This window comes from Marmota marmota, unplaced genomic scaffold, assembly GCF_001458135.2.
Source record: "Marmota marmota marmota unplaced genomic scaffold, marMar, whole genome shotgun sequence".
In the NCBI taxonomy this organism is placed as follows: Eukaryota; Metazoa; Chordata; class Mammalia; order Rodentia; family Sciuridae; genus Marmota; species Marmota marmota.
The window spans coordinates 12,521,237-12,547,938 of NW_026000240.1; the positions used below are offsets into that span (position 1 = coordinate 12,521,237).

Genomic DNA, 26,702 nt, shown 5'->3' on the forward strand with positions numbered 1-26,702 from the left:
AGGGGGGGAGGCGGGGAGGAAGAGAGAGGGGGAGAGGGGGAGAGGGGAAATCATAACAACAGTCTGGACTTCCTCTGAGCCAGAAAGGGTCTGCAGCAGAGCAGCCCTGGCTGCGAGCAGAGAGGGCGAGATGGAATCAGGAGCTTCTGTGGTAACTGAGCAGCCTGGGGTCCTGGGGAAGTGTCTGCTGCTAATGCACAACCCGCCCACCGGCGGATTTTGCCAGATGGCCACTGCTCTTAAGAAGGGCATGCTTTACGTAACCTCTCTAACGTTACATGAGAATTCACTCTTTGTCGCCTGGTGTGAGTTATTACATTGTTAGTCCCAAGTCTCCATGACTGTATGATTAAATCACTAGGACTCAGATGAAGGCACCAGGGAGGTGCCATCACCAGCAGTACCAGCATCACCCGGGGAGACGGCCCTGCCTCCATGGCCGGGGCCCAGCACTGCGCCCTTACAGCCTCTCAGAGCACATTTCCACCAACGAGCCACAAGGTAACACTTGGTGGCAGGTGCTTTGCTAATTTCACAAAATCTTTCTAAATCCTTTATGATGTGGGATCTCTACACTTCTAAATATATCTGAATATTGGGTGAACTGAGGAGTAGAACTCGAGGCAGTGTTGAAGGCTGTGGCTGGAACATGTGTTTGAAACGGACCTTCAACCTCTGTTCATTAAAAATTTTCACAATTCAAGTATTTCTTATAACCTGCTTATGTTGATTTTTTTTCCTTAGACTTAAATAGTTACAATTGTTACACTGTCTGTATTTATGACAAACACAACTAGCCCCTCATGATGGTTAAGCTACCCAGCAAAACTCAAGTGAAGGCACTTGGGTCCTGCCAATTGAAAATCCATACTAAAAAAAAAAAAAAAAGATCCTAACTGCTTTTCTGGCAGAGAAGTTATTAAACACAAGGCCAGAAATTAATATTGTTTAATCTGTAAGAAATCTAAATAAAAATACGAATTTACAAATTCAGACTCACCAGCTGCTGAAGGTTGGCATAACCAAGAAATGGGTCCAGAGTAGCTTTTCCCAGTTACAGCAGCGAAGTTGTCACCATGGTAATGAGCAGAGGACTGAATTGGCCGGCTCTAGAGGTGCACCCACAGCACCTGCCCACAGGGCCTAGCCTGCACAAAGCCACTGGGCAGCAAGCCCCAAGAGATCTGCTCCTCACCACCCCTCCTCACAGCAGAAGGCCCCAGTCCCCAGGTGAGCCAGGCCAGTTCCCGAGCAGTGCACAACCAGAGTTGGGGACGATCCCAGCACACAGGCTCGCTTCCCAAAGCCAAGTGCCACCCCAGGTTAAAATCACAGCGCTCTTGGGTACAGTGAGAGGCCAAACATAAGAAAGCACCAGGTCTGCTGTGGACTCTGCCATGCTGCCCCTCCACGGCCTGTGCAGAGAGGACTGAGGGCCTGCACCCGGGTGGTTAGTGGTAGGTGTCCATGGGCGAAGTGGGGGATGACACAGCATCTGGCCACACCCTGCCTGTGGAGCTCAGCAAGGTGCCGACTAGGGAAGCAGGTGTCCCTCCCTGATGTGGATGCCATCACCCCATCCTCTGAGGGCCCAAACAGAGCAGGAAGGGCGCAGAAGGCTAAACCACCTGGCCCCCCTTCTCTTCCCTGGACCTCAGCCTGGGACTGGAGCCTACAGCCCTGGCCTTCCGGTCCCGGGTTGTAAGGACAGATTCTGGGTCTCCTTGGCCTCCACGTGAGCCTGCTCCTTGTAATCAATCTCCTTTCACACAGAAAGTTTCGCTATGAAGAACTGGCTGGACATCTCCACCGGTTCTGTACTGTGGAGGACCCTGACACACTGTTCTCTGCAGAGAGCCAGCTTTAAAGAGACAAATGGACCAACACACGTCCTCAAGCCTCCTGTGCCAAATGACCTGCAATAGAGTCCTGAGATCTGGAGATGCCGGCTTTCCCAATGAAGGGTCTCAGGAACCCCCACCCCCAAGCCAGGATGAACTACCAGAGCATGAGAGTCAGGAGGAGGACAGGCCACTCCGTTCTGTGTGACACACAACCTAGACCTCATGTACACGGCACCCCTAAGTACACCGAGGGCAATCTCACAGCAGACAACAGGCCAATATACCAACAACCTGATCATCCAGCCAGGATCAGCTGTCGGGTTTTTCCCCTATTAACATTGTTAGCTTCCTTTACCAGAAATTTAAGAAAATGCATGAGCATGTACGTCCACCGGCAGCCATTTTTCTACATGGGCACAGAGGGAGTTAGCCAAGCTGTAATTACCTGACCTGACCTTAGTTCACCGAGTCCCATTTTATGAGAATATGGTTTGAGGATCACTGATCTAAAGCTCTTTTTATCCCAGGGATTAAGCTAACAGGTTCCTCTAAATAAATTCTGTCTTCCATGCTAATTTTGGAGAATTCTGCCTTTTCACTCTTGTCTCCTAGGCATCAATTTGTGTCTGGGTTTTTTTAGCTAAGTAAGGAATTAGAAATAAACGTAGAAGACCAAAGATTCTTATTCTCTGCTTCAAGGAGATAAGGCCTTAGAAAGCAAAACTGTCATGGTAATTAGCTAACCAGACAGCAAACACCAAATGGATCCACACATACACACTCGCCAAACTTCCAGACAGAGCCAGGCACTTGGCTGTAAATGGGAACTTCATCCACAGCATTTCAATCTCTATGGGCATTAGAGGAAAATAAATTCTGCTGGTAAAACAGTTCCCAAACAATGGGATCCTAGAAGTCATCTTGTAGAAAGAAATATTAATTTCATTGTTATTTTATTGTATGTTTTCTTAAAAATAAGAGACAAGTGATCAGAAACTCACATTTTCCAGCTCTGGGTGTTACTGAAAACAAAGATGGGTTTAGTAATCCACACTCCTCACAAGAAGTAAAAGAACACAAGATGCTGTTTTCCTGTGACAGCCACTGTTCCTTGCTTACCCAAGTTCTATTCCACCCTATTCCTTACAAGCACTCAGAGACCATATGTCTGGCTTTAAAACATTTCCCAGCATCCCTTTGCACACAGTTATGTGACCCAATTCTGGCCAATGTGAAGTAAACACAAGTACACAAGTGAGTTTATTTGTAAGTTATTTCAAAAGGCACTATGTGCTTGACCCTTCCTATTATCTAAATGCAGATTTGATGGCTGGAACTGCAGCAACCATATTGGAATCAGAAGGCTTCCTTGAAGATGAAAGCTAGTCCCTTTCCTCACACCATACTGTTTAACGATCACCAAAGTCAGAAGACAGAAAAATCCTAAGAACTGAAGGGTCCAGAGTTTCCACACCCATCCTCAGCGCCTCCCGGAGGATTTTTACATTAGGAAGTGAATCTGTACCTTGTTTAAGGCATCATTATTGGATTCATGTTGAATATGCCTGAACTTAATCACACCACAACCCCCATAGTAGTCAGGCCCCAGAGACCCCACCCACTTCCCGGGTCACGCCAGCCTGCACTCCAAATACCATCTCTGAACAGCCTCCCCCATCAGATGGTCCACCAGACCCAGAGTGACAAGAGTGGCTCCCAATACTAGGCCAGCACAGGCCTTGCAACTCTCGTTGGGTTCTGGAGTTGCTCCTCCCTGGTCAGCGAGTCCGCGTCCTGAGGACACCCCAGCAGCCCCACGGGGACACCCCAGTAGTCCCGCGGGGACGCCCACACCAAGAGGTACAAAAGCCCTTCCTGGCAGCAATGCCACCCCTCGTTCTCAGGCTCAAACCTTTTGAAGGCTTCTGTCTTTAAAAACTCTGTGAAACAGCACCTTCAGCTCCCATCAGACCCCTCTGCCCCTGCGTCCAAGAAACAGACCCTCCTGACACTCCTCCAAAACCAGAGAGGGCGAGCTAGCTCCCTGGGAAACCAGGACCCCGTGGAGGGCTGACCCCGGCTCGGCAGCCCCTTCCCACACAGTCCCGTCCACAGCCCAGTTTCACGTGCTCGTGCCCGGCCCACTGTCCTGCTCACACCCTCTGCACCCTGACAGCTCTAGGAGGTGACCCAGGGACACCGTGTGCCTGGGGCACTGTGTTTTGCTGGGCTTCTGGTAAGTAGCTCAGGGAAGCGATGGATGTGGGGATGAAACCATCCACACCAGTGGTATGTCCACAATTCTAGGATGCTCCCTTCACTGACAGAGGACATCCACTTCCCCGGCCCTGGGGGGCGGGCGAGCCTCAGTGACTGGATTCTAACATAGGCCACGCCACCAGAACAAAGGCTGACACAGCCGTCCACCCTCCTCCCAGGGAAGGGGCCAACTGTGTGCGAACCCCACACCACAAGGGGCCTGTGCATTTACTTCACTTGTTCAACAGGCTGAGGATGCAAAAGCCCAGCTAGAGGAAGTTCATGCATTCCAGACACAAGGTCACCAGGCAACATGGACACGCTCTCCCACCAGAAAACTACACATCGGAGCTGCACACAACTTAAAGGGCTCCTGCAGCACTTCAGCTGTCACAGGACAGAAGACCCTCGACTGCCACATGCAACGTCACCCTCCTCAGAACATTCCCAGGGACAGGACCATCCAGCCAGGGCACATTTCCCAAACCTCTTTCTTCCAAATTCAGGACATTGTAGATAGATCCAAAGACACAAGTAACAGAAAATTGCATATTCTTTGCAGATTATTAACAAAGTAGCCAATTGCGGAGACCCAAAAGGAAGAAAAGACATCCACAGAGCTGTAGGGAAACAACAGCGCAGAGGCCTGTGGTGTGAGGTGACGTCCAGGTGGCCTGGCAGGGAGAGGGTTTTAACTGGTGGCTGCAAACAACTCCATCCTGCCACCTTCCTCTTCAGCTCCCAAGACTCTCTCAAAAGTCTTTTTAAAATAAGTCAAATTTAAATTTCTTTAAAACCTATGAGATAAGCGGGAAGGATGAGGAGCACGAGCAACAGGCATTTCACACACTGGGCAAGCAGCACTGGGCACCCAGCACATCCACCCTGGCACCGAGGATTCTGGGCTGAGAGCAAGCTGAGTCTTATGCAGGGGCCCCTGCTCCCTTCCCCTTCTCTGTGCAGAGGGGAGTTTTCACAGGGTCCTGGGAAGGAGCACACGTGTGCCTTTAATCTGCCACACTTACCCAAAGGCAATAAAAAAGGAATTTGCACATGTATACAAATTGGAAGCCCAGAAGACTGGGAAATGCGACTCCTGGATTAAGTGGGAGAAAATACATCATTTCATCAGGGTTCGGTCGTCTTAAAAGGCCCCAACCCTAGGAACAGTCAGATTCTGACCCTAAGGCCACAGCTTGGGAATTTAAGCTTCCCAGCTGCAGGAAGTACTGGGGCAGTGCTTCAGGGGCACCTTGGTGACCAGCCTCAACCTCACAGTCCTCAAGTGAGGTTGAAGACAAAGACACAAAATCAAGCAGAAATGTCACCAAATACGCTGGCAGCAGGGCTGGGGTTGTGGCTCAGTGGAAAAGTAGCTGCCCGTAAGTGCAGGGCCCCGATTCCATCCCCAGTATCCAGGCAGGGCGGGCAGGGGGGCTGGCAGTGTTGTGACAGGTGGGACCATTTACAGGCTCGGAATTTTACCAGCCTCTAGTCTCAGGGCCTCCCCAGTGGAAGGCCTCACTCCCCTTGTGAACATCCAGCTTCCAGCAGGGACAAGGGGCCACATTAAGACCTCCAAGGGCCACAGATGTTCACACACTCCTAGGTCCTGTCTTTCAGCAGCTCAACAACAAGCACCTACCACATGTGAGATGCATCTCCAGGTGCTAAGGATACGACAGCGAGCATGACAGACAGATGCCCATCTCCATTAAGGGGTGCGCTATGGGAAATGACAAATGGGGCACAAAACATTTCAGGACATTTGTCATGAGTGCCACAAACAGGTGCAGTGGGACCTGACCCAGCCTCAGTTCTCCAGGGAGGCTTCTCTCTGGAGGTGGCCTTAAGTCTGAGTTGTGCAGCTGGCCAGAAACCAGGGGGGGACGCAGGGCAGGAACAGCCCACCATTAAGGATGAGCACCATGGCAAGAGCACTATGGCCATGCCCAGCCAGCACACGGGGCCCCTGAGGCCATGCACAGGATGCTGGGTCTCATCCCACTGAACCGCCCAGGCAGGCCGCTGACCTGAGGAGCCTGATGAAGGTCAGCCTGGGGACAGGCCAGGAGGTCAAGAGTGTGCTGAGAGGACAGGGAGACCCTGGGCACACCAGGGGAGACGAGAGCAGGACGGACCTGAGAGACGACGGGCTGACACCTGGGACTGTGTCCAGCCAGCAGGCTTCGACCCTCTGCTCAACACTGACTTAGAGACCACTTGAGGCTGCTTGAGGAAGGGGAGGCAGGAAGCCCTGGGTGGCCGCCCCAGCCAGTCTCCAGTGGCCCTACATCCTGTGGGGCCTCAAGTAACACAGACTGACATGGAAGTTTATTTCACATACTTCTATACTATTACACTTTCCAATGATGTGCACAGATTAATACTGTAATTTTTTAAAGCCAGTAAGAATATTTTATTATGAAACCTGGAACAGGTACTGTTATGAACAGGGGCTCTGGGGGCTGGGGAACCCCTCCATTCTCACAGCACTTTGATCTCCTTCTGCTTCAATATGAAGTTGCCACACGGTCTCTTGTGGACATTAACATGAGGACCCCTGTGTTCCTCTTCAAATGTTATTCAGAGGCAGATCAGACATTCCCATTATTGTCTCTGAAGTCATCCCCAGGGGTGATAAATTATCTGGGATAAACTAAAAGAAAACCAGAACACCCACTGGCTTCCATTTTTCAAGTCCTAACTCCCTGGGCTCTCCTCCCTCCAGGGGACTCTAAAAATATGCAAGTTCCACCTCCCAGACATAGACCCACACAGCCAACCACGCAAGACGAGTTTGTTAATCTGACTTTCTTGGTGAACATAATGACCAAGTCGCCCCCAAGGTGCAGGAGGGCAGCACAGAATGGGCTGTGGCACTGATATGACCTCACACCCGCCCTACCTCTCCATTTCCAGACCTTCCAGGAGCTGGGGGGTGGGGGGGCAGTTACCTTTGATCAGCCGTGCTGCCAGGTCCCTCCAACAGCTATGCTGCTCACCTAAGGCACGTAAGGCACCAAGAAGGCAGCAGCAGCCAGACACCAGATCACTAAGGTCCTGATCCCCAGAGCCCAGAATCCCGCTCTGGGTCAGCACAGGAGAGCGCTCAGTTCTGCCGCGTGTCTGGGGCCCTGTTGAACACATTCGCATTTTATGTGCCAGTTTGAACACAGCACATTTCAGGATCATTAATTCACTGGGGTTTAGTGGCTACCATCTGTCACTCACAGAACACTTCTTACACACAGGAAGTGCTCTAAATGCTTGATATCCTACCCCTGGCCTCCTCACTGCCACTCGAAGACCACCGCTCTCCCCCAGTGCCCACACTCAGCATGAGCCCCCATTATGGCGCCTGCCCCCTCTGACCATCTCTTGAGCACTCTGCTCATTAGCCCAGAATTGCCACAATACATCTGACTCCTTCAGCTGTGTGACGATGACTCAAAAGTGGGTGGTGCACCGTGCTCTCACAGTTCTGTTCCTGGACAACATCACCTGCAATAACCTTGACCTCCACCCACCTTGGCCTCCCCCTTCAACGGCCCCAGTGCAATTATATAATTGCCACCAACTGTATAATTCTCTAAATTTCCACTTTAAGATTTCCACTGGAATCTACCTATCCGTGGCTGAGAGTTGGTTTTTCTCCCTTCCGCTGGTATCCCAATTATTTGACCCCACTGAGAGATCCAAATCACTGGCATTTGAGGGTGGGGGGGCACTGTACCACTGAACCACACCCCCAGCCCTCTGCCCTTTTTGCGACAGGGTCTTGCTGAGTTGCTTAGGGCCTTGCTGAGTTGCTGAGGCTGGTCTAGAACTTGCAACCCTCTTGCCTCAGCCTCACTGGCATTTTTAAAAACTTTCCATCTGCCTCCTCGTGGGTCCCCAGGGTTGGTTCCAAAGCCCTGAGGTGCTCTCAGCCCTCCCCCACCCTCCTCATCAGGGTGAGCCCCAGGGCTACATCTTTGCATGTACTTAACGCAGGAGAAGGTTCACCTTACAGCTGTGTCCTCAAGTGGCCTGTGATGTCCTTGGCAGTTCCTCCCACAACATCCACAATGACCTGGACCCAAACTTCCTCTTCAAATCCCTTCTCACTCTCAGCGGGTCATTTTGCTTCCAATGACACCAGGACAGGGACATTCCTCACCCACTGACTGTCCTCATCTATGCCCACATTCTCGGCTTCCTTGATCTCCTGCATCAATTTGTTTTCTCTCTACTGGATCATTCATGACAGCCTTCAAGCACACTATCAAAAGTCCCTTTGAAAATCCCACCCCTAGAGAGAGGTGGCACGCACCTGTTGTCCCTGTTCCTCAGGAGGCTGAGGCAGGAGGATCTCTTGAGCCCTGGAGGGCAGGGCTGCCTTGTGCGATACCAGCTGAATGAACATGTCACTCCAACATGGCAAAACAGTAGGACCCCAGCTCTTCAAAGTCTTCCACCCCTCTACCCACTTCCCTGTCTGGGGGCCACCCACATCTCTATGTGAGTATTTCTCAGAAAATATTCCTCCAAACCTGTCATCTCTCTCCACTTCTCTTGTACTCTCTTCTCAGTCCATTCAAACCGGGCTTTGACTCCACGTCTCCCCTGAAACCCTGCCCATCAAGCAGCTGTGGAGTCCGGCCCTCAACATGAGGGGGCATCCGGCCCCACCCTTCTCCTTGGCACAGCACCCCTGGCTGCTGGGCTGTCACATCCCCTGGTGGGCAGCCCTCCTCGGCTCACTTGGCTGGGTGATACTCATTTCCCAAAACTCTGAACCAGAGGATCCCAGGACAGTTCTGTGACCTTCCTCCTCCTTCCTCCTTAGTGACCCTATGCAGATGATTCTAACATACCTACTTACCAAGCCACACCCTCTCCCCTAAGTCCTAGGATTGAAAACTCAGCACCTCCGTATCTCATACATCTGTCGATCTTAACATTTCCTAAGGATGGTTTCTGTCCCTGACACACACACTGCTCCTCCCCTGGCCTCTCCGTCTCAGAAACGACATCACCACCACCAGGTTCCTTCTAAATGGTTCTCTTTCACACTCCACATCCAACCAACCACAAGAGCCACTCAGGTCAACCTTCAAAACATTCTAAGTCAGATCACATTCCCATCACCTCCCAGCTGTCGCCACAGTCCCTGTCACCATCATTTCATGCAATAATACCGTGATGGATCTCGCTGCATCCTTCCAACTCATTATAAGCCTGTCCTCCGTGGAGCAGTCTGCGAGTCTCTCGAAGTAAGACCCCATCACTGCCCTACTGAAGTCCTACAATGGCTTCTACTTACCCTCAGTACGAAACCTAGAGCCCATGGTGGGACCACTGGCTGCTTCTCTGGCTCATCTTCTGTGGCTGCTTGCCCTGCCTGGCCTCCTCGCCACCCTGCACATGTTACTCTTGACCCGTTACCTTACCTTTGTGCCTGCTGTCTCCTCTTCCTGAACACGCTTCCTGCAGACAGTACGTGACACCCTCACCTCATTCAGGCCTCTACTCAAAGGTCTCCTCTTAAAAATATCTTCTTGGATCCTTCTAGCTAAAATATTCACCTTTAGTTTCTGTTGCACTTCTTTGTCTTATTGGATCATTCTCGCACTTTGAGAATCTTCAGATAATCGGAAAGTCTGAATGCAAATCTCCACGTGCCTCCACTAAAGGATAGTAAATAAAACTATCCAACCCACACCCAGAGCCAAACTAGAAGACAGAAAGTACCACAGATTTCAGTTGACATGTAAGTAATGAACGCAAAACCCAGCCTAGCCAGCCCCAGGATCAACTGCATTGGAGGTGATGAAAAATGATCTCTCCCAAAGGGCTGGGGTATGTGCAGCTCAGTGATAGCTCACTTGACCAGCATACACGAGGCCCTGGGTCTCATCCCCAGCACCACAAAAATAAAGAGAGCTGAGTATGGTGGTATACACCTGTAATCCCAACAGCTCAGGAGACCGAGGCAGGAGAATCACAAGTTCAAAGCAACTTAGACCCTAAGAAACTCAGCAAGAACCTCTCTCAAAACAAAAAAAATAAAAAATAAAAAAGGAGTGGGAATGTGGCTCAGTGGTCAAGCAACCTTAGGTTCAATCCCTCGTATGAATGAATAAATAAATGGGCCAAAAGAAAATACTTTTAAAATCTCTGCCTGAAAGAAAGGGTCCCATCCAAAAAAACTAATAAACCAAGAAAACTTTCTGAAAAGAATCAAAATTTTAAAAAGGAATAAAATTACTAAATTTTAAAATGTAGATTATCTGGGGTAAAATAATTAGCAAAATAGACAAAATATATTAGTGAACCTGCTGGAAAAAATGAAAAAACAAATTGATGAACTATAAAAAAGAATACCATCAAACAGAAGATATGTTTAAATACCACAGACAATATTTCAACAACTCAAAAAAAATGTAAATCTAGACAAAAGGGATGATTTTCTTTAAAAAAAAAAAAAAAAAACTATTTTTTCCTGACTCCAATATAGATGATCTTCAATAGTTCAATTTTTATAGAAAAAACAGAAAATTATACCTCACTACCCCCACCAAGACACTCTAGATCAACATCATTTTAAGAAAAAAATTCTATAAAAGTCTATAAAAGAAATTCAAAGAAAAGTTCATCCTATACTACTTATGTAGAAAAAGCACATTCTTTTCATGAAGCAGATATAATATCTAAACTTGATTACACAAAAGATTGCACAGAAAAAATACAAACCTCACGTTTAAATATTGATGTTACATACACACACACACACTCTCACATACAGCAATCACATATAAAATAGTACTACATTAACAAGTGAATCATTTTAGAAACACAAAGATGTTTCTTCTTTGGGGAATACATTAATGTAGTTCCCCATTTTACTAAACTTAAGGAGAAAAATCATGATTATCACCAGATATTAAAAAGGTCTTCAGAACCTTCAAGAGAATTTAATATCATTTATGATTAAAAAAAAATTCAATAAAGTAGAAATTGGCCTTGGGTTGTAGCTCAGTGTTAGAGTGCTTGCCTAGCATGCACAAGGCCTTTGGTTTGATCCCAGAAGTGCAAAAAAAGAGAAATTGATGGGGCGGGGGTGGTAGTGGTATGTGTGTCTGTATGGCTGTGGGTCCCTCAGACATAAAGCCAGCATCTTAATAGGAAGACACTGCAGGCATTCAACTATGGCTGGGACTAAGGACAGAATGCCACTATCTCTATCTAACATTTTATTAGAGGCGGTATTAGTCAATGTAGTCAGATAAGAAAAAAAAATGCATGAGAAATGGAAAGGAAATAAAATTACAACTGTATAGATCATGTAACTGCATTCCTGTAAACACTAAAATAAAAAGAATTTATGAAGATAGGTAGAAAGTTATAAAATTCACATGCAAAAATAAATAGCCTTCCTATAATTATACAGTAACCAGTAAGAAGATATTATAGGAGAGAGAGAAAAACCTCACACAGAAAAAGAAAAAAAAAAAAAAGCCTTTGAAAAGATGTTTCTGCAGCTAAAGAAGTTGGTCCTTACATACAAAGAAAAATAAACACGCAATAGCAGCTTGGAAAAGGGACTTCGTTCAACAAAGATAAAGCAACCTACCCAAGACAAAAAAAAAGACCCAAATACATGACACAATCCCAAGACTTTGGCTATGGGGCCCCCGAGAACTGTGAGCCTACAGATGGGAATCTAATGAAGCAACTGTGGTGGCCACAGCTGCTGTCCAGAGAGAGTGTCCAGAGTGCAAAGCAGAAGAGGGTCCAGAAAGAAGACAGTGGCCTTTCTGAGCTGGAAAGACAAGGCTGGGAGACCAAGATGACCCAAGTCTATGGGACAGGCCATTGGAGAGAGGCCACCCATCTGGCTCTGGAGAGACTGATGGGGCTCCCCCTCCTCTGGTCAGTGCTAAGCACTGCAGCTAAGTCTTGATACATGAGAAAACTCCCAGGGTCAGAGAGGAACCATCCCAAAAGATGAGTGGAGACAACAGCTAAAGCTCAGAGCTTAACTTCACAATAATAATCATGACAAATTGTTTCTAAAATACTTATTGAATTATAAAATCTGAAACATACTAATCAAGAAAGTGCTAAGATGTTCCCAATTATCCCCCATTTACTCCTTAAACTTTGCCAGGAAAGCACAAAGTGAATCATATAATAAAGGATATTCCTTAAAATAATTCAAAATCACTTTTAAAGAAGTTTTGCTTTTGATGCTACTATTTCCAGCTGTCTTGACCCAATGGTCAAATAATCCTATTTCTAAGGACAACTTTCATATTTAGAAAGAAATAGTTCCACAGTTAATTGCGCTCTTTCTCCCTGGCTACCTGCCAAAAACAATCACACTTTAATCTTGCAGCTTCTCCTTCAGAAGTAATTAAGAAGTTAATTTTACTTAGAAAACATAATGACCCAGCAGACTGTAAATACAATCAACTTAACTACTGACATGAGCTCAAGATGGAGAGGCAGCACACATCCCAGGATGAAGCCCAAACAGTGTCCCTGGCCACCACACCGCCACCATGGGGAGACATGTGAAGTGGCCCACCCACCAGTCACTGGGAACCAAGCCTCACAGCTCTTTCAGACCCTCCAGAAGTAGCAGGCATGCTGGGCACTGGGCACAGTGAATACCAGGAGGTCAGGATGGATGGGGACAGTGTCCCAGCCCAGAAGCTTTCCCCATCTCAAAGCTTTGGAACGTTCCCTCCCAGCACCTGGCCATACACAAGAGCTGATATGTCCACTCACTCCTGATCCTCTACCAACGCCAGCCAGTCATTAGCAAAATGGAACTTCCGCTTCATATGACACTGTGATGTCGAGTGCCCACCTGTGACTTCTCCTGCTCAAGGTGGAAAATGTGTCTGACGTGAGCTTGCTGCCTAGACTTGTGAACGCGAGTGCCAGGCACTCTCTGGAAGGGACAGATCTTTTGACAAGGCACCCACTCCCGGATCACGAGGGCGACTGCCTACTCTGGGTGGTGGCCATCAGTGCCCAACAATCTGAGAGTCAAACTTTCCCTAATCCAGCAGGCTCGTGGCCACCCTCACGCTCCATCTTGGGGGGGAACTGCATTCTTTTCGAAAGTCAGCAGCCCTTTTACTAACCAAGTGTCCCTCCAAGTTGACTCTCAGAGAGGATTCTGGAATTCAGAATGCTGCAGAAACTGAAGGCATCTGACATTGAGACAGCGACAGCAGACCAACCCAGGCTGCTTCCGGCCAGCAACAGGGAGTCCTGCAGTCAGGACTTTTTGGAGTGAGTAGACCTTGGAAGCCCTGAGCACAGCACTACACTACAGAGTGAGGGAACATACAAAGAAAACAGCACTATTCTGCCCTGAGAAGGAGACACTTATCCTAATACTCTAACCCTGAAGTTGCCTAGCTCCAACTGCGCCTGTGAGTGAGCTAGATTATTTCAACCACCAAGAGCTGAAAATAATCCCTTACCCACTTCCATATCGCCCTCTGCAATTCTGCCCTGTCTTTGGTGAATTTGGATTTTACATTATCAAAAGAAAATCAACAAGCATCCTTTTAAAAAAAAAAAATTGCTTGTTGGAAAAGAACTTGACATTCTTTTCCTATCAGCCTTAGGAAGATGACTCCCCTAGGGGGTCTCTGCAGGTCATTGAATTTCATATGAAATTTACCGAATCACAAAAGTCTCATGTGCTCTGCTCCATAGTCATGGAGCCCAAATCCCTGTCCGCCTGCCTGCAGCTTTAACGCGATGCCAGATGGAGAGCTGGCACGTGAAGAGTGCCAGCCTCACCCACAATGGAGGGCAGAGGGTGAGCTCTGCAAAGACCACAAAACAGGCGTCCCTACCCGAGCTTTCAGCAGGTGCACATAGTACAACCTCCTTAATTTTCAGCTAAGGAAACAAAGGCCTTCAAGTTCAATTAACTGGGCTCAAGTCAGAGACAGAGAGAGATTAATCTTAATCCTGAGACTAAAATAAGAGACCAAAGATCATGGAGAATGAATTGCAACTGAACACCTTTAGCCCCAAAGAGAACTCTGAATTGTTCTAAATTGATATTGGACTTCCTTTTATTGCATTTAACTAGAAAAGGTATTAAATCTTTGTTTCCAATTCCAAAATTCCCCAAGTTTTAAAAGTAAGCCATCATTGAGCACCAACCCCAGGTAGAACACTGTTGTAGATCTAAGGGTATCAAGTGGAATGATCCCTCTTATACAAATTTTTTTGGTTTTTTTTTCCTTTCTTTTGGGGACTGCTCTATTGATGGCCAATTTCTTAGGAGTGACTCATTCTGGCGTTCTCTAGTTAGGTTTTCTGGGTATATGGCTGGTGTTTCCTGCATCCTTTGAAAATCCGACTGCTCAAAACAAAAAGACAAAAGAGAAAGTAAGCTACCACCATGTATGAAGTAAACACAGCAGTGAAAACACCTCTCCTGTAACTGCAATTAACCAGCAAAGACTGCGCCTTTGGTCAGATTTGGGTAAGTAAGAAAGTACACAAAGAAGTAAATCCTGACCCAAATCCCAGGTCCACTGCAGCTGGAACCCAAGCACTCCCCTCTCCTCTCTCCTCTTCTGCTCCTCCCCAACCTTCCATACTCTGGCCCATGTATTCAAGCTCCAGATTATTCCTGTTGAGCAGACAGCTGCTCCACATATCAATATCTATAGAAATTCTATCTTCCAGCAAAACCCTTCTCTCTCTAAAGGTAAGGAGGGACCTTCCCACTCCTTTTGTCTTCTCCCACTAAATCGCATGTGCCTCAAGCAGACACATGGCCTATTTAACCCTCACTGTGCAAGATGCCAAACAGCTCCCAGCAGTCGGTGCATGCAGCTCAGTGAGCCTCTTCTCCACCACGTAGCGTGCCATCTCTGCACACAGAATGCGGGACTTGTGCTGATTGGCAAACCAAGAATTTATATCAGCCAATCATTGGAGGAAAAGGGATACTTAAAGTACCACTGTAAGTTCAGGCTGTTGTGTCTTCAACATTATCAAGGACACAAACATTATCCAGCCAGTGCGCTTGAACTCCCAAAGCTCTCTTGGGCCAGCTGTCCTTCACTCTGCCTTTTCATCCCTGAAATGATCACTCACTACATATTTACCAGCCACAATGGGCTTAACAGCAAGGCACCACATAGTCTAGTGACTGTTCCAATTATGAAGATCAGAAGAGGCGTGAGCATGCATTCAGAAAAGAATCTGGCAAAGGCAGCACCCCAGAGGGGACTCAGCCGGGGACCTGATTATCTTGGCTATTTGGCAAATCAGAGTGGGAAGGAACCTATGGTACAATCCACCCTGGTGAGAGGCATCGTTCCTATTGAAGTAACCTTCAGCAGTATAATATCTGAACCCAGGGCTCTAAAAGGAGATTTCAGTCCTGGCTAAAGATTCCCTGAACTCCTGCTAGGTCTCAGACCCCATGCTAAATGCCAAGTGAACAGAACCTCAGACACTCACTCCAGTGCAAAGGATAGCAAATGTTTTCCAAAAAGAGGTGGGTAGTGAAGGTCTTCAGTTGAGCTGGGTAGCAAAGGTTTTCAGTTGTGCCACAATGTCTCTGCGATAATCACTTGACTTTGTACATAGAGCAAAGGCAGCCTCCAAAAATATGCCACTACTAACCTTGGCTGTATTCCAACAAATCTTGTTTATCACATGGTCAGCTGCCAGATCGGGCCCACAGGACATCATTCACCAAAGCCTGGTCTAGCCACATGATAGGTACGGGTAAAAATCAAGTGTAAAACACTGAGATGTGAAGCCCGTCAAAGCACTTGGGTGACACTTCACAACTTGTGGAGCTATGGGTTTTGGTTACATAGTATCTAGGCAAATGAATAAGTATATAAAGCTGAAAAGAAAAGAACAAGTAGAAAATTCCATCTTCACACCAGCCCTGATAGTAGGGAGGTCTTATCATCTTGATTTCAAATGGGAAAACTGCGCCTTAAATAAGTGGCTTCCCTGAGTCACCATCCCCAAGTCTAGGCATGGAACGAGTACCCCCTTGAGAGTAGAGACGACCATGAAAACCCACTTCTTCTCCCTCCAGGGTTCCCAGTGGGACCACACTTCCCAGGATCCTCTGCGATCAGGGAGAGGCTCCTGGACCTTGCTCATTCAGATTTCCTCCCCCAAATCCGCTGCACGAGATTCTCTACTTTCTTTTCCCCTTCATCCCCAGAGGATGTACCTGGCAAAGAAAGGAGGTCTTTAAGAAAGAAGAAACTGTTCTTAGCCAAGCTAGTGAGGTGGCAGGCAGCGGAGAGAGGCACAGAGACAGCAGGGAAGAGGGTAGGAAAGAGGACTCCAGAGAGGTGAGAGCAGTCTGCCACGCACATGCCCGACCTAGGAGAAAGGAGGCTGGGCCACCTCTGGGGTCTCAGGTCAGAGCCGAGCTGTGAGCCACGCAAAGATATTTCTTTTTATGTCCTGATTTGCAAACAGCTTTGATTTTTTTCTAATTATAAATGTAAGGCATGCCAATTATACAAACAGGTATGAAGAAAATAAGTCAAAAATAATCCCATAGTTAAAAGTAACCAGTACTAATATTTGAAGCATAAACTTTGAAGCCCATTTTAGATTTCTCTTAAGAACTATGGAAAATGGAAATATATTTTCCACTAAAAGGAACCATAGGCATCTTCTCATGTCAATCCACACAGAACTTCATGTGAGCTGCACCGCGTGGTATAGAGGTGCATACATTTTTCTAAAGTCAGCTGCCCACTAAGGCATATTTAGGTATTCCCCTTTTCTTGCTATTGCAAAAAGAAAAAAAAATCCAATAAACTTTGTTATACATTTTTGTACAAATGCACAAGTACTTTTGTGGGACTAATTTCTGGAAGTTGAAGTGCTGAGCCAGAAAGATGCTGCTCTCCAGAAAGATGATGTTATATTCATTCAGATGCCCACCAGCAGCAGTGTAGAAAAGCACCCACTTTCCCACAACTTTTCTGACACGCAGTAGCGTCTTATTTTTCCCTAATTCTTCGCCAACTCAGAAGGCAAAATAACTTGTGTCCCGATCATTCAATTTTTGGAAGCACAGATAAACCATTTCTTACTCTTCTTTCCTTGTATTTTCCAAAAACATCCTCTCTGTTCTAGGGAAGAATCTGAAGACATTTGTCATCTTCGGCAAGGTTCCAGTTTGCTTATACAGCCATGCTGAGTAGCTAGACACAGAGCCACTTTTAAATTGGAAAGACTTAGCATAACAAAGAAGTCAGCACAAATGACTGGATATTAATTCTCCTCAAGGAGCATGGGTATTATGGGTGAGCTGGGATTATCAGAATACAGTGGATAATCTGTTTCTGCATTTATATATTCTAAATAATAACCTGGGTGCTAATGAATTCAGCCAAGGCCTGAAGTCATTGCTTCCTTGGAGTTTTTTTCCCATACCTTTATCACATGCTTGACTTCTTTGGGGTTTTGGTTACATAGTATCTAGGCAAATGAATAAGTACACAAGGCTGAAAAGAAAAGAACAAGTAGAAAATTGATGCTGGTTGTCCACCCTGAGAGAAAAAACATGAGACACAGGCAGGGAGTATGTGGAAGACACACCACAATCAGCAGCTATCGCAAAGGCCCCGGGGCCACTGGGCAAGGCCTGCTACACACACCATCTCATCTGTGCTCACAGGTCTTCCAAACACACAAAACCTGTATTTTTTACATAAGGAAACTGCACATCAGAGACACTGACCACACGACTGGATAAAAGCTCAGCTGCTCTCAGAACTTTGGCTCATCTTTGCTGTTATTTTATTCCAGATCCTAAAGTCTCCCCCACTGCACTGCACCAAAGCACTGGGGAAGTCCAGAGTTAAACTCCCAGCACTCTCCCTGGCTCTGTCCGGTGTCCCTCTTCTCTCACTTGACAAAACAAAGACACAGGTGAAAGGGAAACAGATACATAACTCTTGCTTAAAAATTACACAGATTGAGGGGAACTGGGGAAAGAAATCCAAAAAAGGAAGAGTTCCTGGAGGAGCAACCCAACCAATAGGAGAGCGATGCCCAGAGCAAGAGGAAAGAAATAGAAGAAGAGCAGAAAGGCCCAGCCCCCCGAACACGGCCACCTGCGTCCCCTGTGCTCCCACTCTCCACCCACCAGGGCAAGGCCTAAACCTGAGGTTCAAAGGTGAGAGACTAAAGCAAGCTGGGCACACGTACACACCAAGATGGGACCCAAGGACTGACCAGGAGAGTCTTCACCCGAGTTTGAAAATTAAGTGATAAATAAAAAACTTTCCAGCACCCACTGAAATGTGTTTCCTCCTACTTATATGCTCCCCGTGTTTGCCTTCTCTCATTTTCTTAGTTGATTTTCTGGCCTCTTTATTTTTTCAAACCACCAATGAGAACCTGAGGAAAGAAATGAGTAAATAAAAATATTAAAATGAGAAAAGAAGGAAGGTATAAAGTCATTGAAATGAACCTCAAAATCTCAAGTTCAGGGGGTGCTCTCTGCATGGGAGGCAGCTGCTGGGGTCCATCTTGCATTCAAGAGCAGAAACAGGGAGGTGGGGTACACAGCGGCCCACGCAACTCACTATTCCACTTTTCTTCATTTATATGTAAAAACCCAACTCGCTAGGAGACCCAAAATAATGGCATGACTCCTCTGTCCACCGATTGTGTGCAACACACACACACACGTGTGCACACACAGCCCTGGCAGGATGAAAGTCCACAGGCCAAAATATCGACTTGGCATTGCCTGAGGAGTCAGGGACACAAGAGGGATTTAATTTAGGATTTAAAACAAATCACTGTTGCTTGATTTAAAAATAATAATAATAATAATAATAATAATAATAATAATAATAATAATAATGGAAGAACTTAGACACGAGGGAGAATGTGCAGATGGAAACTGTAAGTGACAGGAGCACAGCTCTTTGTCCCTTCTTTTTTCTGCCAACTTCATATCTACATTTGGGCAGGGACAGAGAGGAGGTGCCTGGGCCCTGCTTGCAGATCCTGAGTTTTGTCTTTGAACACCCTCCCTGGGGAAACGGACAGTCCATAGAAAAGGAAAAGCTAGAAGCAACAGGTCTCCCAACAGACAAAAGCCTCCACCCCACACATCCCCGGGACTCGTCTCTAATAGAGCGTCGGGGGCAATCACTCTCTTCTCCTCAGACAGCTGGGGTAACTCTAGCTCACTCAGGGTAGCTTCTGTTTTGCTGACATGTCATTGGAGAAGTAACGGATCATCTGTCAAAGCCTCAAGGACCAGGGTTCACGGCCTTCATACGCCTGAACCAATTTCTCAAGTAGATCACAGGATCCTTTATCTCTGACTGCTGGACCTACTCTTCCCAGCACCTCTGGGCTTTTCCCCAAAACACTACTCTATATCCCCCGTCTTCTCTAGAGTGCACCATCTCCTCCCTTGCTCCCTGGTGCCAGCCCAGCTCCTCAGAGGGACACTGAAACCCTGCAGAGCGAGGCCCACTCACCGCTCTTACCCTATGAAGTCCACCAAGCAGCTGCCTTTGGTCTCCGTTCAGCTCAGGAAGAACTCAACAAGGGAACGCCAGACCCTCAAATGCAGAGGGAGAAGTTGACTGAGACATCCTCAGAGGGACAGCAGAGCACCTTGCAATCAATTGGAGATGAATGCCTGTACCCGCCTCACAGAGGCATGACAAAGACTGCCAGCTGTGAATTCAACTCCATCGTCTGCTAAAGAAACCTCTAACATCTTTCCTTTCATCTGAGGCAGAGTCCTGTGTTAAAATAACTTGGCAGGTCACTTTGCTCGGGTGGACATTTATATATTCACAAGAATGTGAAGTTATGTACTCACAGCAATGTAAACTTGGTCTCTTAATAAACTAAACTTTTAAAATCAGCCAGGCATGGTGGTACATGCCTGTAAATAAGCTCAGGAGGCAAAGGCAGGAAAATCACAAGTTCAAAGCCAGCCTCAGCAACAGCGAGGCGCTAAGCAACTCAGTGAGACCCTGTCTCTAAATAAAACACATAATAGGGCTGGGGATATGGCTCAGTGGTTAAGCCTCCCACCCCCAACGTTCGATCCCGGGTACCAAAAACAATTAATTAATTAATTAAACAACCTATGACCAAAACATGGAAATAATTATGAATACAGAAAAAAATGGGGAAATTATTATACTGAGAGAAGTTTGGGGTAAAGAGAAAAAGGACTGGTAAAGGGAGAGCTGATTTCTAGTGAGGAGTTCCAGCAGGCACAGCAAGGGACAAACATGCAAGTGAGGACCTGGTGGGGGCTCAGTGGTCAGGTGCTCAGTGCCCAGCACCAGAAAACACATGAACCGTTAGTGACAAAGGCACCCATCAGAGTGGGAGTCCCGTGGGCAAATCAATCCCTCAGTGGCCATAGGAGAAAATCTAAGGTGATATCAAGAATTGGCAGGTCAGCAACCAGCAGCCAATGAGACACAGGAAAGCCACATGGACCCTACAGAAGGGAGGGTGAGCGAGCTGAAAGTAACCTATTTAGGACAGAGGTGAAGAAGGCTAACAGGAAGAGCCATAGTTTTTGCTGCAAGTTGTTCTATACTGTTGTATTTCGAATTCATGACTGTTTTCCTAATTTAAAAAATCATAATTCAGAATATTCACAATGCAAACTTATCCAGACACAAGGCAGACCAAGAGGCACTGCAATGCTGGGGCTGCTCTGATCATGTCAAAGGATGCCAGTGTGGACTTAAGAGCCCAGAGTGTGCTCATGAAAGGCCACAGGGCTAACAGGCCAGGGTGGACATCACCCGTGCCTCACCTGCTGCTGGGGCCACCTTCTGGTCTCCCTTGCTCCAGCCCCATCCTCCCACCATCCAGCTCTAAACTGCTATCAGGGAGATCTCCCTAAAACTGAATCTGATTAATCTCTCCCCAGCTCAAAATCTTTTGCCCCCGCCCCCCACATACCCCACCACCACATTTTTAATAATGTCCAAATCCCTTCTTCTGGATTACCAAGTCTTATATTATAACACCTGGCCTTAGCCTACTTCTTCAACTCCAATCCTGGCTTATCCACCTGATCTAATCCTCCTGTCCTTCAAGGTTCAATACAAACATCACCTCCAAAAATCCCATGCCAACTCCTCCACACTTGAGGCCCTCAGATGAGCCTCTGTTACACATGAGCCTAAGATAAGCCTGTGTGTGCCCAGACCAGGAGTCTGGGCACACACAGGCTTATTAACAGGGAAGCAAACACTTCCATTTGTCTTCATATCCCCAACTAGTACCTTATACATAAAGAAACACTACATCTCTGTTGACTGCACCAATTAACTATTGGTTAAGAATACCACAAGAGCTAAGAATTTAAATGATACATCAGTGAAATCACTGTATCAGATGTTCTCCTAAAGAGCAAAGATCAATGCAACTGAAGAGAGAGAGTCTAGCCACCAGGACCTGGGGACCGGAGGGCTCGATTCTCCCGTGGGTCTACTGTCTTCCCGAAGCTGTGCAGCCTCTCCATGCTCACTGCCTCTCCTCATAAAGGAAATAGACTGCTATTTTCCTCCTGCTGAGCTCTGGGGCTTGCTCCTACATTGACATTGCCCTTCCACAAGGCGTTCAGACACAGCATGCAGGCATGTGGGCTACGCTAAGCCATGGGGAGAAAGAGCGGCAGATGGTACTCAAGTGCTAGGTCAAAGTGCTTTTTATTGGCACCCCAGGACAAATACACTTTCCTTTCAATGAAAGTAAATGAAATGTACATTATTCTAATTTCTGTGACTATATCATCTTACATGTCTATAAACCTTTTTCATCATCCAAATGCTTTCAGGGTATACCAAGAGTTCTTTCCACAGCCCTGAAAGACAAGCAAGGAAGTACTGTCTCTTGTTCTAAACAGAAGTTAAAGTTCTTGGACATAAAAAGGATATAAAAGCACTCATCCTACCTGACTCGAGCTTCCTCTGACTGTAGATTTTATGTTACAATTCAAGTCCTTAGATTCTCTCAGTATTGTTCTAAGAATCATTGAGATGATTCTCCAATCCTAGCTCAAAGATTGAGCACAGGACACTAAATTCTAAGGCAAATAATAACAACAATAGTTACTTCCTAAGATATACATGAGACAAAATGTAGAAGCAAATACATAGTTCACACTAGAGGCTACGTCATCAAAACTTAGGCTTCTTCTCTTTGGTCTTCCTGCCTCTGAATGAACATTTCTCAACTTTTAATTCAGTCAACTGAAGCCATTTCCATTTATGCTACTGTTTAATAATGCAACTGAGACTTCATGAAGAGTCAGAATCTATTCATTATACACATTCTGCATCATTTAAATAGTCCTCTTAAAACTGATCTGGGACTCATAAAAAATGTTTCTTGAAAAACAGTCTTGCTGCAAGACTGAGATCATTTTAAAATGAAGATGGTCAGAAAAGGGAGTTTTTCACTCAGCAAAATAAATTATTAAAACTATTCAAAGAACATCTATTCTGTAAAAATATGAAATGTATGCTCAATTGGGGGCGGGGGAACCTCTAGTAAGACCACCTGGATGTGGAAACATCTACCTTGAAATAAGACACCTTATATTAGTTGACTTTGAAAGCTTATGACAGAAAATAAATTCCATAACATTAATGGATGAGAAATTAAGAAGAAGCCAATTTCCATAACGTTTAAGAATTAGAGCTTTGGGCTGGGGTTGTGGCTCAGTGGTAGATGGCTCGCCTAGCACGTGTGAGGCACTGAGTTCTATCCTCAGCACCACATGAAAATAAATAAAATAATTTAAAAAAAAGAAAATAATTAGAGCTTTAACTTTAGTCGTAAAGATCACATGAGGTGGGGACAGTGATTAAAAAGTCCCTGTCGGCATTACTTGCATGAAGGCTAAATCAGGACCACCCCACAGCAGGCTATGCCATTCAGTTAGCCCCACATTCTGTAAACAAGAGTTCCTGCACACATTTAAAAACAAAACCCTCGACAGGAATCCTGACCAACTGCCCACCGAGTAAACCAGAATCTACCCTACACCTGTGGGAAAGCTCCCTCCAGGCTTAAAGAACTCAGATTTACTCAGGAAATCTCAACCATGGTGCAATCTATATTTTTTGAATCAAAAGCAAGCATCCGTGTTTGCCCCGAGAACGACACACTGACAAGAGTACCACGAACCAGCAGCAGCCTCCAGACAGCTCTCAGCTGGAACAGGGATGTGATAAAGTTACATGTGAGCCGACACATACAGTAAGCAGAAATGACAGACGAATCTCAATTTGAAGATAAGTTTAGCAGACATTTTTTGACATGTCATTTATTCTGTCTGACCAGGCAGGAACATTTCCTATGATGCAAGAACAATCTCCACATATTTAAAATTTCTGAGCTCCTACTTTCGGATGTTTCCTCTCAAGCTCCTGGAGCCAACAGACCCTGGGACATGACACACGGCTGCTGCCTCCATTTTATCTGTGCTGAATGTCTGTGCCATTCCATCTCATAAAGCTAATTATTTCACTGTCTGTGACCATCTTTAATTGATACAAATCAGGAATCATTCTCTCCAGATTTACTGTAGAAAAGTCAAAATCCAACTTTATCTATCATTATTCAAATTGAATAAGACTTGACAGTGTTTAAATTACAACCCAGAGCTTATGGGTGTCAGACAAATGAAATTTTGAGGCACGTCTGTGTCCTTGACTTACAACCCAAGAATACAAATGATCTTCTCACTGACCACTTTACTATAATAATTTCAATCCGTCAGCATGCAAATTCTACCATGATGAAAACACACATTCACAAAGGATAAAACACTTCTGCCTCATCAAAACCATCTTGTTACCTTTTCATTTCAGATGGAAATGTGATATCTCAAATACATTGTCAAGAATTCAAATAATATTTAATTAAACTTGAAATAAGAAGTGTTCGCCATCTTTTACCAGAACTATCACTTACCTTGAAATCGGTAGCATGGGTCTTACCTTTTTCTGGACTTAAGTTTTTATACACTTCAAGGTCTGCCATTAAATTCAATACTGCTACACATCATTAGCCAGAGCGGTAAAATCTCTCTTTACAGGCAGAGCCCTTTTCTGATACACATCTCCAAAAAGAGGGGAAAAGGCAAAGAGATCCTTAGCAGCCCCAAGAACTTGGCTCCTGCTGCCCTTTACGGCATGATGAGATCTTCACAGTCCGGGCTTTCCAGCGTGGAGGGAGGAAATCCATGAGATGTGACTATAGAACTTTGTCCCAAAGTGAAAAGCACAGCCAGATGAGCACACTGGCAGCATCTGCTCAGGCTGCCGCTGCTGCTACCGTGGGAACGCAGGCGCGGTGGCTACTCTGGGAATGAGATGTGCAGGCTCAGTGCAGCGCGAAGCCCTCGGGCACCATGCACATTTAATGTCCGGGAAGTGTCCGTCTTAAAACATCAAAGAACCCCCACCTCCGAGGTGACCGAGACACGGATTACCGTAGGAGTGACGCAGGCTGAATGCAGCAGAGGAAGATGCCCACACCCGAGACCCTCGGCGGCACACGGAGGCGCACAGGCACGCACGCTCTCGGCAGAGCGCCCGTCCATCACCTGCACACACAGCCCGTGCAGAACCAGCCGCGTCTGCCTGCAGGCTGCCTCCGTGCCGCTCAGGGTGAGCCCGAGCTCTGGTTTGCTTCCCCATTCCACACGCAAACACAGCAGGGACCACAGAAAAGGCAGGAATATTTCCAACTTAGGAGGAATGAGGTTATAGTTTCAAAACCTTTCTGCAGCGAAGGCTTCCCGGGCCAAAGACATCACACCTCCATGGGAAGGTGAATAACATGACTGGGGCTGGAAAAGCCCGCTGTCAGTAAATGCCCTAATACATTACCACTCTGTTTTCCCTAAAGTATATAAAAGCTTTTTTTGCAAGTTCAAACAACTTCTTTGAAGAGGTAGGTAGATAGACAGGTAGGCACATATCAAAGCTATTTACTGGCATCTTGAGTTTAAACACTGTAACTAGGTCTCTCCATCCTGATCATTAACTCCCTCGGGGACCCCTAGTACCATTGTCTTCTCCCCACCATCAACTGACCTCACCCACCTGTGGCCCCTGGGACTCCCAGCACCTCCACTCTGCACAGGCCAGGGCCAGTCTTTACCCATTCCTGCAGACCCTCAGCCCAGATTGCTAACCATACCCCTCTACTCCCAGGAGCCAAGTTCAACCCCAATTCCCACTCACCTGTTCCCCAATTGCATAGTGCCTCCACCAGTCTCCAAGCCCCACTATTTACCCTTAAAGGTTCCTGAGAAATTTGAATTTCCAAGGTATCTGGCTGCACATAATTATAACACCATTCTTACAAAATTGAATACGATATGCATACATCATACACACACACTATTTTTAAAAAAAGATGCGGTTAAGAGTCGAGAAGTCCATCTGCTCGAGTTCAAATACACTCTCCACAACCAACTAGCTGAGTGACTGGGCAAGTGACAGGGCAAGTCCCTTAAACTCTCTGCTCCTTGGTTTCCTTATTTGCACAGGGGCAAATAATAATTCCCACTTCAAGTGTTATTGCAAGAGTTTAGTACACATGAAGCTCTTAGAATTACATTATATATCACTATCATCTCTAATATTATAATTAGCCTTTGGTTTGGTTTGGTTTCTTGGCTTGGCAGTATTGGAGGTCAAACTCAAGTCCTCACACATGCTGTGCTAGGCAAATTCCCTACTAGTGAGCTATATCCCCAGCCCTTTTTGAGATAGAATCTCACTAAGTTGCCCAAGCCAGCCTCGAACTTGTGGTCCTCCTTCTTCAACTTCCCAAGCAGCTGAGATCACAAGCACGTGCCATGTCCCCAGCTTGTTATCAGTCTTGACATTCTTAATACCCATCCAGAAAAATCAGTGGACTTCATTGTTTAATCTCTGCTAACCAATAGTCTGAACCAAATAGCACCCAAAATTTAACTGAAATGTTTAATACTCCCAGGTAATTTTATACAAAAAGACCACAGTGTTTCCCTAACATAAAATTAATAGTGGGTAATAAATTTCTATTTCCTTTGGCTGCCCATAATCAAAGATGTCCAGAAAAGCAAACGGCATCTTTAGCTGACAGCCCACTCCCTCTGAGTAAGAGATGGAGACCACAGTGCTCCCAAGGGAGGATTGGAAGGCTTTCCTTCTCAAGTCCCCCTATTCCAATCTTGTTATACCACTGCAAGGAGGGTGGGGAAGGGTCATCCCTTGGCCACAGGAAGTAGTTTTCTTCTCACAGGGTCTTCAGCCCTCTCTCCCCACTCACATGAAGTGTGCCTGGAAAGGTGGGCCTGCATCTGATATGCGGCAGCTCCACAGCTCACAGCTGCTGACACTGAGAGCCAACCCACACAGCCAGGGGAGCCTTCCAGGGCAGAAGGGTTCAGGGGGCAGGAGAGCAAGTTCTTTTGGGGGGTGGGAGGGTACTGGGGATTGAACTCAGGGGCACTCGACCACTGAGCCACATCCCCAGCCCTATTTTGTATTTTATTTAGACACAGGTCTC

At 46.4% G+C, this 26,702-nt stretch overlaps 1 protein-coding gene across 7 annotated transcripts in view; it reads right to left on the bottom strand.

Annotated features, from left to right (window-relative positions):
• Positions 1–26,702, bottom strand: part of Plch1 (phospholipase C eta 1) — a 187,445-nt gene that overhangs the window by 112,168 nt on the left and 48,575 nt on the right. The window contains exon 1 of one of the 7 annotated variants that reach the window (XM_048794681.1): positions 24,137–25,172. The exons of the other annotated variants lie outside the window; for them this stretch is intronic. Coding sequence (XP_048650638.1) covers positions 24,137–24,179 — 43 coding nt within the window. The 5' untranslated portion in view covers positions 24,180–25,172. Of the gene's footprint in view, positions 1–24,136; positions 25,173–26,702 lie in introns of those variants that run through there. 7 annotated transcript variants of the gene reach the window in all.